The sequence below is a fragment of the Nerophis lumbriciformis genome, linkage group LG10 (genome assembly GCF_033978685.3).
Source record: "Nerophis lumbriciformis linkage group LG10, RoL_Nlum_v2.1, whole genome shotgun sequence".
NCBI classification, from domain to species: domain Eukaryota; kingdom Metazoa; phylum Chordata; class Actinopteri; order Syngnathiformes; family Syngnathidae; genus Nerophis; species Nerophis lumbriciformis.
This window is the reverse complement of record NC_084557.2, coordinates 30,298,311-30,314,775: the sequence shown is the minus strand read 5'-3', so window position 1 is coordinate 30,314,775 and position 16,465 is coordinate 30,298,311. Positions and strand designations below refer to the sequence as shown.

Sequence of the window (16,465 nt, the reverse complement as noted above, 5' to 3'; positions counted from 1 at the left end):
AAACGCTGCAATCCCGTGGCTAATAAATATGCAGAGACAGGTCAAAGAGCAGCAGAGAAGCGAAACAAATGACACACTGAAGAACAAGTGACAGGAAAAAAAAGAGACACACTGGTGAGAAATATGAAGAAAGAAAGGGGACAGAGAGACAAGTTAGTCGGAGACAACATTCAAATAAATACACATGGTGCTGTCTAAAGTGGACAAGGACAAGAGAGCTTTATATTCAGAATGGTCAGACTCATTTGGGTTTATTTTGACCTCTGGAAGCACAAAACTTGCCTGCATCATATCTCAGTAACAAGTGACACTCATAAAAAGTGACAATGTGAAATGCCACTATAAGACAAAGCAAGAATAGAAATCCCCATTCAAGTTTGTACTAAAGTCACAAAAAATAAGCAGTCTGAGACCCCAATATGAAGAATCCTCCCAAATCCTCACCAATGTATTAACTGCTAATGAATGTTCACCTAGACCAGGGGTCGGCAACCCCAACTCTAGAGCCGCATGCGGCTCCTTAGCGCCGCCCTAGTGGCTCTCTGTAGCTTTTTCAAAAATGTATGAAAAATGGAAAAAGATGAGGGGAAACAAGTCTATTTTTTGTTTTAATATGGTTTCTGTAGGAGGACAAACATGACACAAACCTCCCTAATTGTTACAAAGCACACTGTTTGTATTAAACATGCTTCACTGATTCGAGTATTTGGCTAGCGCCGTTTTGTCCTACTAATTTTGGCAGTCCTTGAACTCGCCGTAGTTTGTTTACATGTATAACTTTCTCCGACTTTCTAGGATGTGTTTTATGCCACTTCTTTTTCTGTCTCATTTTGTCCACCAAACTTTTCAGGTTGTGCATGAAAGGTGAGTTTTGTTGATGTTATTGACTTGTATGGTGTGCTAATCAGACATATTTGGTCACTGCATGACTGCAAGCTAATCGATGCTAACATGCTATTTAGGCTAGCTATATGTACATATTGCATCATTATGCCTCATTTGTAGCTATATTTGAGGTCATTCAGTTTTCTTTAAGTCCTCTTAATTCAATTTATATCTCATGACACACTATATGTATGTAATATGGCTTTTAATTTTTTGCAGCTCCAGACAGATTTGTTTTTGTATTTTTGGTCCAATATGGCTCTTTCAACATTTTGGGTTGCCGACCCCTGACCTAGACCAGTTAAAAATTGTGGCCCGGCAAACTTAAGCTTGACAGTCAGTTGTTGATTAAATGCAGATGTTGATACAGCTACAATGCTACTTCGATATATATCACACGCAATCATAATGCAAGTTAGAAATGATTATGTTCTGTACTCTTTGCTTGTGGAAATTTGCTCTAACTAGATATATTTTAATTTCAGTTGAAAGCCCTGTACTACATAGTTGGGGATGATAGAAATGTCCACCTACAGTAGCAATAGCTGTATTGATAGCATGTTATCATGTTGTTATAAAGAATTGCGATGTATCAATCATGTAGTTGCCTCTACTATTAAAATATGTTATGTAGTATGAGTATCTGCAGCTCTGTACCTCATGAATAAAACATTCATATTTTGTGAATGAGCTGGTTGATCAGTGGTACTTCACCGTGAGTCAATGCAGTGAGATACACAATTACAAACACTTATTTGGCAATGCAAAAATGAAGGTGCTTTTTAGCGAGATGGAGTGTCATCTGTTTTAGTAGTCACAACAGTAAAAATGAAAATAACTAAAATAAAACAATCCCTCAAACAAGGCAAATGGAAAAATTTTGCTGCTGTGATATGCTTTGACTCTGCGTAAAAATATGTTTCGAGTCCGAGGAGGAAAGATGCCGCTGCCAAAACATTTGTCTCATTGACACATGTGAGAGCAAAATGAATACAGTTGTGATGATCACATCTGTTCAAGCTGATAGTGCTGCAAAATATTGCCATCTACTGTTCAAAATAATACTATTATGGTGTTTTACAGCGATTACATTCATTGATTCACACTAGTGGGTTGCACCTGAATGATCTTGTGTACGTGGTCTTTTACAAACATTTAACTTTGGTTAATGTGCCCTTTTTAGCTGCACTCACCTTCTTTTGTTCTTTTCTCTGCTCCTTTTGTAAGTGTGTGTTTCTGTTTATATTACATATCATTCTTGTTACTCTGTCTGCTGCATCTTGGGGTCACATCACCATAGCTGCCTCCACCCTTGTGACAGAATCCCCCTTATAGTGTGATATGTTTGGTTAAGCGTGTTTTCTCAATGACTGACTAAATAATAAAATGCAGTATGACGCTACCGTCTTCCGTTTTTTAGGAATATGACGAGAGTCTTTCGATGGTATTTGGGAGTTCTTTATCAAGGGGAGTGATTCCTCCTCAAAGTTCAACAGACCTACCTGTGTATATGCTAGTAAAGTACATGGGAAAGCAACAGCACACACTTTACATCGCTTTGTTTGGCAGCATCCACTCACCGCTGGTAAGTATGTGCTGATTTAAAGTGTTTTATAGTTTCAGTCATTGTTTTCTCCTAATATTTGATATTTACTAATGCCTGTGTATTCAAATCTCTTTCAGGAGGTTGACTTGTTGTGCATTGGGTGTGGTCCGATAATTCACATCCAAAGCCAACAACTGGAATTCGGCAAAATCCCTGTTCTGACAGACATCGTTAAAATATTTTCCCTATCTAACCAGTCACCTATCCCAGCATGCTTTACAGCCTGCATGGTATGTAGCAAATCAGACTCATCTCTCAATACAGCTAGAAATGTAAAATACTTTACTAGGTCCTTTATACATGAGGTAAATATCTAGTTGGATTCTTAACATGAGATAAATATCTAGTTGGTGTTCCTGCCTCAATTCTAATCTGACAGTAATACAACACTGACATATTTGTAACTTGACTAGCTCATGCATTATAAACCAATTTGATAGTGAAATATTATGAAATTGTGACACATCTTGAAAAATGAGTAGATTGCAATAGTAAGTTTGATTTTATTTTACAAATACCAATTCAACCGTTTCAACTCAATCCTGAATTTGATATTTAGCATATATGCCACCACTGAATTGCAAATTAAATAGGCAATCAATTGGCTACTATTAAACTACATACTGTAGGAAATAATTATGCTCAAATGACTATGATTACAGAGCGCAATAATGCAAACTATGATTACTGGCTTAGCCATAAAATATTTCATAGCAAGAGGAAATGTATATTGGGTGTTATTATTGTACATAGTCATGAAACTAACTGCAAGAATCATGTCAAGTTTGAAAAAACACTTTCTTGTAGTCAAATTAATACAGATTGTGTTTTTGTTTTTTTTAGAGTCAGGGCAAGTCCTGTTGGTGTGTTGAACCCAACAAAGGGGAAGTGCCACCACAAGGCCAACTGGATCTTAGAATTGTAGCACATCTGAAAGATACACTCTCGTTCCAAGAAAAACTTGAAATTTCTGTCCAAGGCGGTCAAACACACATTGTTGCTCTCTCTGCAACAGGCACTGGCACCACAATTGTCAGTGACAAACCCATATCCCCCAATCTCGACCTTGGCACACACTTCAGGTAGATTGAATTCATGAACATTTACCTATAACTTTTAATCATTCAAATAAAATAAGCATATTGCAGATATGTTGCTTTAACTCCTCGTTGTCCTATTTGTTTCCTAAGCCATGGTTCATGCAAATTCCGTTTCAAGCTGACCAACTGGGGTCAAAGAGTACATCGGCTTTACTGGAAGTCTGAATGCTCATCTGGTCGGACGTTCCTGCCCTCCATCTCAGCTTCAAAAAAAAAGGATCCTGTTGCCAATGGATCCTGGGCACCGTCAGTCGAATATAAACCAGTATTCAGCATGAGCCCTACACGTGTGGAACTCTTTCCAGGCGACTCAGTTGACATGTTACTGGAAGGATCTTCAGATTCCCCCAAAGTAGGTAGTAGTGCAACCCTAAACAAGAGCAGTTCTACAAAACTATGAATCTATTATATGCTGGCTTGTGTGTGTTAGTTGTGTAGCGAGGGTTGCCAGCACCTGAAGAGAGACAGGTATTTGTGCAAACCCAGGAACTGCAATGGCTTGTTTTATGTGTCTCATTCGAAGGTAGCTTGTTGCATCGCACCTTCCTTTGGACAGTTCCATACTTAGAATGCACATCTTAGTATAAGAAAAAAATGTATCATACCTTTCTACTCCCTTGACTGGTAGAAGGAGAGGAAAAAAGCCATAGCAAAAGACGGAGCTCGACAGTCAACAATGTCAAGGTGTTTGTTGCGATTCTGAAGTAAAACATTCTTTTAACATAACCACTACCACAGTGGTTCTTAACCTGGGTTCGATCGAACCCTAGGAGTTCGGTGAGTCGGCCTCAGGGGTTCGGGGAAGGTCAAAACACACCCGACTCATCGTGTAAATACAAACTTCTCCCTATCGGCGTATTACAGATACGGCAACAGCTGACTGGTTTGCAGGAGTGTAATTTGTTGTGAGTTTATGCACTGTGTTGGTTTTGTTGTTTGAACAAGGTGATGTTCATGCACGGTTCATTTTATGCACCAGTAAAAAAGCATGGTAACACTTTAGTATGGGGAACATATTCACCATTAATTAGTTGCTTATTAACATGCAAATTAGTAGCATATTGGCTCTTAACTAGTCATTATTAAGTACTTATTAATACCTTATTCGGCATGGCCTTATTATAACCCTAACCCTCTAACCCTGACCCTAACCCTAACCAAATAACTCTAAATTAAGTCTTAATTACATAGAATATGTTCCCCTAGTGTCCAAATAACTCTAAATTAAGTCTTTGTTACTTAGAATATGTTCCCCTAGTGCCCAAATAACTCTTAATTAAGTCTTTGTTACTTAGAATATGTTCCCCATACTAAAGTGTTACCAAAAACATAACTTTGTCTTGAATTTGAAAAAAAACAACATTTTATTTTCACTAAAGAAGGGTTCGGTGAATGCGCATATGAAACTGGTGGGGTTCGGTACCTCCAACAGGGTTAAGAACCACTGCACTACCACTTATACTATTGCTATATATGTTTGGCATCTTTGGAAGTGTTGCTACTGTAACATTTTGTGCCCTAGACTATTGCACTTGCCTTCCCACCTGCAGCACTACATTGTTGGCATAGGTCCAGCATGGTATTACTTTTTCACTGCAATTACACATATGTTGAAGGGGCCCTTTTATGCAAAACCAACTTTTCTTACCTATTAGTACCCGTTGATGTGTATTTGGAATCCGCATAAGTGTCGATAATTTAAAATCAAATCGTGGCGGCATTGCGGATATAGTTATAAAACTGTTTTATCTTCACTCATACTTCATCTACTCAGTGGCCTAGTGGTTAGAGTGTCCGCCCTGATATCGGTAGGTTGTGAGTTCAAACCCCGGCCGAGTCATACCAAAGACTATAAAAATGGGACCCATTACCTCCCTGCTTGGCACTCAGCATCAAGGGTTGGAATTGGGGGTTAAATCACCAAAAATGATTCCCGGGCGCGGCCACCGCTGCCGCCCACAGCTCCCCTCACCTCCCAGGGGGTGATCAAGGGTGATGGGTCAAATGCAGAGAATAATTTCGCCACACCTAGACTGTGTGTGACAATCATTGGTACTTTAACTTTAACTTTTATCTAAATGAGGAGGCAAAAGCGCCCCTCAACCAGGGGAGTCTGGAGCGCACGCACGGCACTAACACTTTGTTTCTGCCCTCCCATTGCACAATAATAATACTTTTTTTCACCGAACAAATATTTAAAGCTCTCAATCTCCACAACAATTTTCGATCATAATAATATTTTAAAAATAAGACACTCAAATAAATGACCGTGAGAAAAAAATAAAAGTTCTCAAAACTGAAATAGTGGTCGAGTTTCAAGTGTACCACATATGGCTGAAGATGGACGGGAGAAGACGCTGTCGAGGTGGAGCCACATAAATGAGACTGCCCATTAGGGTTGTACTAACAAAGTACCACATTACTAATGAATTAAAAAAGGTCCTATATTGCCTCTGAAAAATACAGTTTTTTTTTTTTTCCATCGACCTGATGCGCGCTGCGGTGACAATGCTGGCATACAAGCTGTGGCGCATGTTAGTCAACACTTGCAAGCAGAAACAGTGTGGAGAAAGAAGAGGGAGAATGGACACAATTTGGCTTTAAAAGTAAAGATTAAGTATGCGGAGCTATAAACACTGAAGCGCAGACGGTAAAGCGGCCGTGCCAGCAACTTGAGAATTCCGGGTTCGATTCCAGCTTCCGTCATCTTAGTCACGGTCGTTGTGTCCTTGGGCAAGACACCTTCAACCTTGCTCCTAATGGGTCGGGGTTAGCGCCTTGCATGGCAGGCATGACATTTAGAAAAGTATCAAAAAGTATCGAAATACAATACAACCCTTTGGTGCATCCTGAAGAGACGGTCAGAAAGGTTTGTAAAACATAATCTATGCACAATTTTGACCATAGAACCACCATTACATGTTATGTAGACCAGTGTTTTTCAACCACTGTGCCGCGGCACACTAGTGTGCCGTGAGATACAGTCTGGTGTGCCGTGGGAGATTATCTAATTTCACCTATTTTGGCTAAAACATTTTTTTTGCAAACCAGTAATTATAGTCTGCAAATGACGTGTTGTTGTTGAGTGTCGGTGTTGTCTAGAGCTCGGCAGAGTAACCGTGTGATACTCTTCCATATCAGTAGGTAGCAGCAGGTAGCTAATTGCTTTGTAGATGTCGGAAACAGCGGGAGGCAGTGTGAAGGTAAAAAGGTGTCTAATGCTTAAACAAAAAATAAACAAAAGGTGAGTGCCCCTAAGAAAAGGCATTGAAGTTTAGGGAAGGCTATGCGGAACGAAACTGAAACTAAACTGGCTACAAAGTAAACAAAAACAGAATGCTGGACGACAGCAAAGACTTACTGTGGAGCAAAGACGGCGTCCACAATGTACATCCGAACATGACATGACAATCAACAATGTCCCCACGAAGAAGGATAAAAACAAAGTAGATGCGGGAAATATTGCTCAAAGGAAGACATGAAACTGCTACAGGAAAATACCAAAAAAAGAGAAAAAGCCACCAAAATAGGAGCGCAAGACAAGAAGTAAAACACTACACACAGGAAAAGAGCAAAAAAGTCTAAATAAGTCAGGGTGTGATGTGACAGGTGGTGACAGTACACCTACTTTGAGACAAGAGCTATATTGATGCATGCTTGGTTATGCTTTAAAGTCATATCCAACAATTGCGACAATGACTTTTTACTGTCAACTGAGTTTTGTTTTTTAATGATTTCTGCTAGTGGTGTGCCTCCGCATTTTTTCAACGCAAAAAATGTGCCTTGGCTCAAAAAAGGTTGAAAAACACTGATGTAGACTACAAGGAAGTGTATTAGATGTAGAAAAAAAATCATAATATGACCCCTTTAGAACTGATAGAAGCTGAAATGAATCCAAATGCCAGGCTGTCTTGATTTTATTGTTTTTACTCCATCTCTTCTCCACTAGGTTGTGAGGGAGTATCTTGTCTGCTGTGGCATTGTAGGCCTCCAGGGCTTTAAGGAACATATTATGTCTGTTGATTTGACATGCCATTTTGTGACACCTATGCTCAAGATGTCCTCCCAGAAGTTGAGTTACTACATAGAAAAGGTTGATGAAAGGATTATAATATACTTTACATTCTTCAACTTTCTGCCACCACTTTCTAACCTGGATGCCACTGATATATGGTTATGCATTTTTTTTTTACCAATAGCACCCAAGCGAGAGTCTTACGCCACTATATGAGGAGCTGGTTTTAAAGAATGTTTCATCTTTATGTCTATCCATGGAACTCTTTCTTGCCACTCCTTTCTCACTGTGTGAGGCCCAGGGAGCCCACAGTACTGCTACCGCTAAGGTAACCCTTTACCTGTTCTGATTAATTGAAACAACTCTCATTGCAACTGACTGTTTTGTTATTTCTTTAATTTTCAAACATCTTACCATATTTTTGATTCAATTACCCAAATTGTATCAACAATGTTTATGTGTGATAGTTTAGAGATAAAACTATTGATTGTCATATATTTCCATCCATCCATCCATCTTCTTCCGCTTATCCGAGGTCGGGTCGCGGGGGCAGCAGCTTAAGCAGGGAAGCCCAGACTTTCCTCTCCCCAGCCACTTCGTCCAGCTCCTCCCGGGGGATCCCGAGGCGTTCCCAGGCCAGCCGGGAGACATAGTCTTCCCAACGTGTCCTGGGTCTTCCCCGTGGCCTCCTACCGGTTGGACGTGCCCTAAACACCTCCCGAGGGAGGCGTTCGGGTGGCATCCTGTACAGATGCCCGAACCACCTCATCTGGCTCCTCTCGATGTGGAGGAGCAGTGGCTTTACTTTGAGCTCCCCCCGGATGGCAGAGCTTCTCACCCTATCTCTAAGGGAGAGCCCCGCCACCCGGCGGAGGAAACTCATTTCGGCCGCCTGTACCCCGTGATCTTGTCCTTTCGGTCATAACCCAAAGCTCATGACCATAGGTGAGGATGGGAACGTAGATCGACCGGTAAATTGAGAGCTTTGCCTTCCGGCTCAGCTCCTTCTTCACCACAACGGATCGATACAGCGTCCGCATTACTGAAGATGCCGCACCGATCCGCCTGTCGATCTCACGATCCACTTTTCCCTCACTCGTGAACAAGACTCCTCCTCCACTTGGGGCAGGGTCTCCTCCCCAACCCGGAGATGGCACTCCACCCTTTTCCGGGCGAGAACCATGGACTCGGACTTGGAGGTGCTGATTCTCATCCCAGTCGCTTCACACTCGGCTGCGAACCGATCCAGTGAGAGCTGAAGATCCTGGCCAGATGAAGCCATCAGGACCACATCATCTACAAAAAGCAGAGACCTAATCCTGCAGCCACCAAACCGGATCCCCTCAACGCCTTGACTGCGCCTAGAAATTCTGTCCTTAAAAGTTATGAACAGAATCGGTGACAAAGGGCAGCCTTGGCGGAGTCCAACCCTCACTGGAAACGTGTCCGACTTACTGCCGGCAATGCGGACCAAGCTCTGACACTGATCGTATAGGGAGCGGACAGCCACAATCAGACAGTCCGATACCCCATACTCTCTGAGCACTCCCCACAGGACCTCCCGAGGGACACGGTCGAATGCCTTCTCCAAGTCCACAAAGCACATGTAGACTGGTTGGGCAAACTCCCATGCACCCTCAAGGACCCTGCCGAGAGTATAGAGCTGGTCCACAGTTCCACGACCAGGACGAAAACCACACTGTTCCTCCTGAATCCGAGGTTCGACTATCCGGCGTAGCCTCCTCTCCAGTACACCTGAATAGACTTTACCGGGAAGGCTGAGGAGTGTGATCCCACGATAGTTGGAACACACCCTCCGGTTCCCCTTCTTAAAGAGAGGAACCACCACCCCGGTCTGCCAATCCAGAGGTACCGCACCCGATGTCCACGCGATGCTGCAGAGTCTTGTCAACCAAGACAGCCCCACAGCATCCAGAGCCTTAAGGAACTCCGGGCAGATCTCATCCACCCCCGGGGCCTTGCCACCGAGGAGCTTTTTAACTACCTCAGCAACCTCAGCCCCAGAAATAGAAGAGCCCACCACAGATTCCCCAGGCACTGCTTCCTCATAGGAAGACGTGTCGGTGGGATTGAGGAGGTCTTCGAAGTATTCCCCCCACCGATCCACAACATCCGCAGTCGAGGTCAGCAGAACACCATCCGCACCATACACGGTGTTGACAGTGCACTGCTTCCCCTTCCTGAGGCGGCGGATGGTGGTCCAGAATCGCTTCGAAGCTGTCCGGAAGTCGTTTTCCATGGCCTCGCCGAACTCCTCCCATGTCCGAGTTTTTGCCTCCGCGACCGCTGAAGCCGCACACCGCTTGGCCTGTCGGTACCTGTCCGCTGCCTCCGGAGTCCTATGAGCCAAAAGAACCCGATAGGACTCCTTCTTCAGCTTGACGGCATCCCTCACCGCCGGTGTCCACCAGCGGGTTCTAGGATTACCGCCACGACAGGCACCAACCACCTTGCGGCCACAGCTCCAATCAGCCGCCTCAACAATAGAGGCGCGGAACATGGTCCACTCGGACTCAATGTCCAGCACCTCTCTCGTGACATGTTCAAAGTTCTTCCGGATTGTCATATATTTTGTTGGACATATTTAATCTGTTATCCTGTCCTATCATTTGCTACTTTCTTGTAATAATGTGTTGCATTACAATTTGTCAATGTCAGTAGATATTAGGACTTTTTTAAACGGATGCAACAGAAAGATATAAATTGCCAGCATTCATCTATACCAGGATTTGAAAATGTTAATAAATCTGTAAACTAATGAGTTTGTTACAAATAATTATCCAAACATTGCATCACGTAAATCTTCCAAAAAGTAGTTTACTTTTTTTTTTCTTTTTTTTTCTTTTCTTTTTTTTTCCAGAAAATGACTTTAAATCAAGGGGAAGAGGCTCACTTGTGGATTTGTTTTGATCCAACTCACTATCAAGGTTCGTTGTCACAAGTTGTGGATAAGGTAATATTTTTTTGTAACTTTTTTATTGTTTAGATGGTAGTTGTTTAGTTTGTCACAAAATGTAAATTTTTACCATTTTAAGGGGTAAATATTGAAAAATTGCTTGTAGGAAATGCAGGATGATGATTCATCTACTCCGCCTATAAAGCCTTTTAAATAACATCCAAAAAATCCCAACAACCAACCAAGCTGTAGTGACATTTTTATTGTTAGAGCTAACACCGATTAACTACTTTTCTGGTTTTGTGACAGTAAAAATAAAGACAAATTCAGATTGTTTTTATTTTTTTACTTTTACATTCAGACATGCGCAGCAAGGATAATTCCGAACCAAAAGTTCAGAAGAAGTCATTTAGATGCACTCCAATCTGAATGACTATTGGCAAAACCTCCTGTCTCGATCGAAAGGAAATTGTGTGTGATCGGGTCAGAATATTCCGAATGGCGTGTTAACATGAAGCATTTTTATTCCGGTTAGGTTTTTAATCTGATTAATTGTGTCCATGTGCACATAGTTAATGGGTGTCTAAAATGTAGCCAAGAGGGAAATTGTTGCCGCATAGTGTATTTATTTTTTGCGGGGTTTTATCTGGACCCATTTGAATTTTAGTTGAAGACCCCCGCTGTAGGCCAATTGCACCGTGCCTGGGATAACATCCCACCTAAAACTCTACCCTACAGAAATAAATATGACCTACCATTGTGCACAAACATGTGCAAAATAAGACTAATAATAATAATAATAATACTATATTTTATTTAGTATAGCGCATTTCAGAGCACTCAAAGATGCTTTACAGGATAAAAAATTTAAATATAAAACAGTTTAAAGTAATAATATAAAATACAGGAAATATAAAAGCAGGACATTGTAAAATACATTATAATACGGGATAATTAAAGACAGGACATTACAAGACACAGAACACTAATCACTAATCACTGGTTAAAAGCAGATCTGCATAGGTGTGTTTTGAGAAGGCTTTTGAAGGTGGGAAGGTCTGGGCAGTCACGGATGGGTTTGGGAAGAGTGTTCCGGAGGGTGGGAGCAGCGATGGAGAAGGCTCTGTCACCCCAGGTCCGGAGCTTGGTTCTGAGTGGTGAGTAGAGGAGGTTGGCATCAGAGGAGCGGAGGCTGCGTGAAGGGGTATGGCGGTGAAGCAGGTTGGTGAGGTAGCAGGGGGCCTGGTTGTGGAGGGCTTTGTGGGTGAGGAGGAGGATTTTAAAGTGGATCCGGTGAGGAACGGGGAGCCAGTGGAGTTTCTGGAGGACTGGGGTGATGTGCTCACGGGAGCGGGTGTGGGTGAGCAGCCGGGCGGCAGAGTTTTGATTGTATTAGAGTTTATTGAGAATTTTGCAAGATGAGCCGTAGAGGATGCTGTTACAGTAGTCAAGTCTAAAGGTGATGTAGGCATGGATCAGGGTTTCAGCGGCAGAGAAGGAGAGGGATGGACGGAGACGGGCAATATTTTTGAGGTTGAAGAAAGCAGTTCTTGTGATGTGGTTGACATGGTGTTGAAAAGAGAGGTTATTGTCCAGAATGACTCCGAGGTTGCGGATGTGAGTGGATGGGGGACAGAGTGGAGTTGTCGACAGAGAGGTGGAAGTTGTGAGCAGTTTTGGGTGAGGGATTTGGAGCCGATGATGAGCATGTCAGATTTGTCACAGTTGAGTGTGAGGAAGTTGGAGTGCATCCATGATTTGATTGGAGTGAGGCAGTCGGTCAGGGTGGAGATAGTTATGGAGGAGATGGATTTTGTGGAGATGTATAGCTGGACATCATCTGCGTAGCAGTGGAATTGGAGGTGATGGCGGCGGATGATGTTACCAAGGGGGAGCATGTACAGGATGAAGAGAAGTGGACCAAGCACCGAACCCTGGGGGACACCTTGTGACAGAGGGGCAGTGGAGGAGGTGCAGTTGTTTATACTGATGTATTGTTTTCTGTTAGTGAGATATGACCTTAACCAAGAGAGGGCAGAGCCAGTGATGTTGAGGGACTACATAATAATAATTATAATAATAATAACCCACAAAGTGATGGAAATTACTGTAGTACAAAAATGTAGAAGTGATAGGACAAGTTAAATGAATCGAAGCGTGAATGCTCAGTATGTGATGAGGCCAGAAGAGAGGGGAAATCACGCCCAGATTGATACAAATGGCCAAGTGTGAGTACGCCGTCAGACTCTGAAAACTTCTGTGTAACTGTAAATTAGAGCTATTTGGTGTCGTCCAATGGGCAATAGGGGATCGTTATTTTTACTGATAAATCATACAACTTCAAATGTAAAAATGTAAATGCATCTCCAAAATAGTTAGCATGTTACAGTGTGTAAATGTAAATAACACTAAGTAATCAAATAAATCTAAAAATCTTAGGACACAGTTGTTTTTAAAATATCCACACGTTTAACGTTAATGTTACGCCAAGCTAAAAAAATTATAAAATGTTTTAAAATATTTGTAATATATTTGCCTTTTTAAGTAAATGAATAAAACATCTTCAAATGTTTTATTATTGTTTGCATAGTGTTTGGCTCCTTGGAGGGAGGCACGCAAGCCCGGTTTGCACTATACATCTTGCCCACTTATCCTGTTCAGTATCATGGGAATAATGAAGCCTGTTACAACTTTTTAAAAAAGCTTTGTTTACCACTATATTGCAATGACCATAACAACCCCAAAGCTTGGACTGTAAAATACATTGTGCAGTATAAAATATTTCGGTGATGCTTGTATCTTTTAAACTTGAAGTAAATATAACAAAAAAAGAAAAGAAAAACAGATAACATGATATATAAGGATTTACATTAAGTAAAATGTTAATCTTCATCAATATATCTGAAGAAATACCGTGCAATATGCTTAATTTGTATTCCCCCCAGGACCTAATAATGCACTACATTGGACACCCACAAGAAGACAAGGTGGAGCTGCATGCTGAAGTCCATTTTCCCAACCTCCATTTTTCCTCCACCACAGTAGATTTTGGTAGTGTGCTTAACTCCACAGAAAATCAGAGGGAGGTGACAATGACAAACTGCTCTCCACTGGCTGTTGGTTACCATTGGTCCTGCTTAGTGGATCACGCACACTGTGCCCTCAGGTATATTAACATTGACACACATAAACAATGTAAATTTAAAAACTCTATTTGCTGTCGCTCCATCAGTTCCTTTAAACAATATAGTTTTGACGTTATTGCTGTTATGTTTATTTTTGGATGTTTCGTGACATAAAGCATGTTGACTCTTAAATGTACACTCGTTTACAATTGTGTAGATTTGCTAGTGTTTCTGGCTGGGTTATCTTGATCATCATTTATTAAATATTTCACAAATGTGCTACTTGATGCATTGTGCAGACGAAGCACTGACAACAGAATTGCATTGTTTTGATTATTATTTTGTTTTTTTCCTTGGCACGTCACAAGTTTGCCATTGGTTTGGAGAAAAAAAAAAGTCAAATTTACTATACTTACTGTTTCCTGACAAATTAGGTAGTATGCCAACATAGAAAGGACTCTAAGACCAACATTAATGAATGTGGGAAAAAAAAAAACATTGTTTGATCAGAGTACATAATTATTCAATATTTTCACATAGTAATCTGTTAAAATTGTGTTTGGTATGTCCTACTTTCCCCTTTTACAAAAGCTTTGCTGAGCACGGTGGTTAGGGTGGTTTTGTGACAAACAGTACATACATGTCTGTACTTTTCTTTTATATTTTTAAATTATTTGCGCGCTACCTTACAGAACATTTTCAATTGTATATTTACTGAAAACCTTGATTATAATACATTAACCCATCCCTCCACCCCCACACTCCAAACAAGGTCTTCTGCGCACTCTCCAGGTGCTCTCAGCCACAGACCTCTTTCCCAAAACCGAGATGTGTCACAATGCTCTGTATGTGTGCAAGAGGTAAGCAAATTCTTATAGTAGTCAAACCAATCATAGTAAATTTATGAAACCTTGGTGATGTTTATTATCTGCATGCTTTATTAAATTTGTACGCATTATTATTTTAGCTAACAGAAGAGTTTGCAAATAATATTATAAGCTGGACCACTATACTTGGCACCAGAATTCCAGGGAAAATAAACTTGTTATATTTATGCATGCAAATAAAAAAGATAGTTTTACTTATTGCACTTGTGAAGTTATCATGTGACAATGACAACAACCTAAATTTGCTAATGTTGATTTTCTCTCTAAAGGTGTTTGATGTATTGCCAATGTATGGTCATCTGCAACCTGGCGAGCAGCAGGTGGTGACATTCATTTTCCACGGCCAGGACTTTGTCAGTCGAGAGGTGATAGCACAGTGCCAGGTGGAGCATGGCCCTATATATGACATTAGACTAAAGGGAGAAGCATCAGAGATCAGCTTCAGCCTTGACTCAATCACCGTTGACTTTGGTCTGCAGGTAATGTGCTTATAATATAGTAATATTCCAGGAATGTAGGCTCACTCAACGTTTCTGTTTGTTTTGTATTAATTGCACAATATGCAACACAGTCACACAACGAGTACCAATCTGGGTCTCGCCTTTTTTTCTGGCAATATTCAAACGCCTTTTTCTTCCCACAATAATCGTCACTTCTCCGTCCCTCCCCGGAAGTCCTGTCCCCCAGTCAAAGCCATTGGCTAGAACCCTGTGGTCAGCTGCTACACCCCACCGCCCCTTTAAAAAAGTACTCGCCCTCGAGGACTGACCCGTAAGACAACAACTTGGTAACATCACAGCAGCATGTACATTTAAAACACATTAGTGCAAACAAATCTGTGTAAACGTCACACAAAAGTAGGTTGACCCCCTTCCCCTCCAAATTTTTTTTTTTTTCTTAGTCCAAGGTCACCACAAAGTCTTGCAAACGGTCCAGAGACCTTCTACACTGTCTTGGCTGCTCTTTTTCGTGGGGAATACCGGCCCAAAACTAAGGACCTTGAACCAGTACAGAAGGCGGATTTAGGACGGGATTTGGGAGAAAGGGGGACTTGATAGTATACGCTCTTAAGGTTTAGTGTGGTGAACCACAAGGAGCTGGAGAATGAGTCCAAGGTTTCATCGATACAGGGGAGGGGGTAAGAGTCCATTGTAGTCACATCGTTCAACCATCTGTAATCCACACAGGATCGCCAGTCACCTACCTTCTTCTTTGCGACCATGACCACAGGTGCTGCCCATAGCCTGTCAGACAGCTTGATAAACTCAGCCTGCAGCAGGTCGTCCATGGCCTTGTCGCATACCTGCTGTTGAGCAAGGGTGATGCGGCCTGTGTGGCACTTGAGTGGCCATGCCAGGCCAGTGTCTATAACATGCTCTGCCAAGTGGGTTCTTCCCACCTCACTCTTGTTCATTGCTTAATGATCCTGGGATTCTATCAGCAGATATTTCACCAGCTCCTGCAGGTTTCTGTATTCCTCTCTCTGCCCTCCCTCTAGGGCCAGGGGGGATGGCTGCTGACGGGGGTCTGTGGGCGGTCCCGCCTTGGGCTGGCACTGCCATGGGCTGGTACCCTCTGGTAACAAACATCTCTGACTCGCAACTTGTTGGCTGAAGGGGGACATGGCAATGGCAGCAATAGTAGTCAAGGGTTGTGTTAAGCATCGACAATGCCTGGGGGGGCAGGACAGTCGTCAGAGGGCCGGGAACTAGGCAACCCATGGCAACCGTAGGGCGCCTTGGAAAGTTAAGTGTACCCAGCAGGCATCCATTGTCCTGGAGGAAGTCCAGCCCTAAGATGCAGTAGTCTAGCACGTCCGCCACCCAAACTAGATGGCAAATCCGCCTTTCCCCCACACACAACCACAGGAACCACTACCCTAACCATGGGAACTAACTGGCCTGTGACTGTGGGGAGCTGCACCAGTCTC

At 42.2% G+C, this 16,465-nt stretch overlaps 1 protein-coding gene across 1 annotated transcript in view; it reads left to right on the top strand.

Annotated features, from left to right (window-relative positions):
• Positions 1 to 16,465, top strand: part of hydin (HYDIN axonemal central pair apparatus protein) — a 112,438-nt gene that overhangs the window by 18,988 nt on the left and 76,985 nt on the right. The window contains exons 16-25 of the mRNA XM_061969863.2: positions 2,306 to 2,470; positions 2,569 to 2,721; positions 3,335 to 3,573; positions 3,682 to 3,943; positions 7,541 to 7,684; positions 7,791 to 7,934; positions 10,488 to 10,580; positions 13,469 to 13,689; positions 14,421 to 14,508; positions 14,805 to 15,014. Of these exons, the coding sequence (XP_061825847.2) occupies positions 2,306 to 2,470; positions 2,569 to 2,721; positions 3,335 to 3,573; positions 3,682 to 3,943; positions 7,541 to 7,684; positions 7,791 to 7,934; positions 10,488 to 10,580; positions 13,469 to 13,689; positions 14,421 to 14,508; positions 14,805 to 15,014 (1,719 nt within the window). The remainder of the gene's footprint in view (positions 1 to 2,305; positions 2,471 to 2,568; positions 2,722 to 3,334; positions 3,574 to 3,681; positions 3,944 to 7,540; positions 7,685 to 7,790; positions 7,935 to 10,487; positions 10,581 to 13,468; positions 13,690 to 14,420; positions 14,509 to 14,804; positions 15,015 to 16,465) is intronic.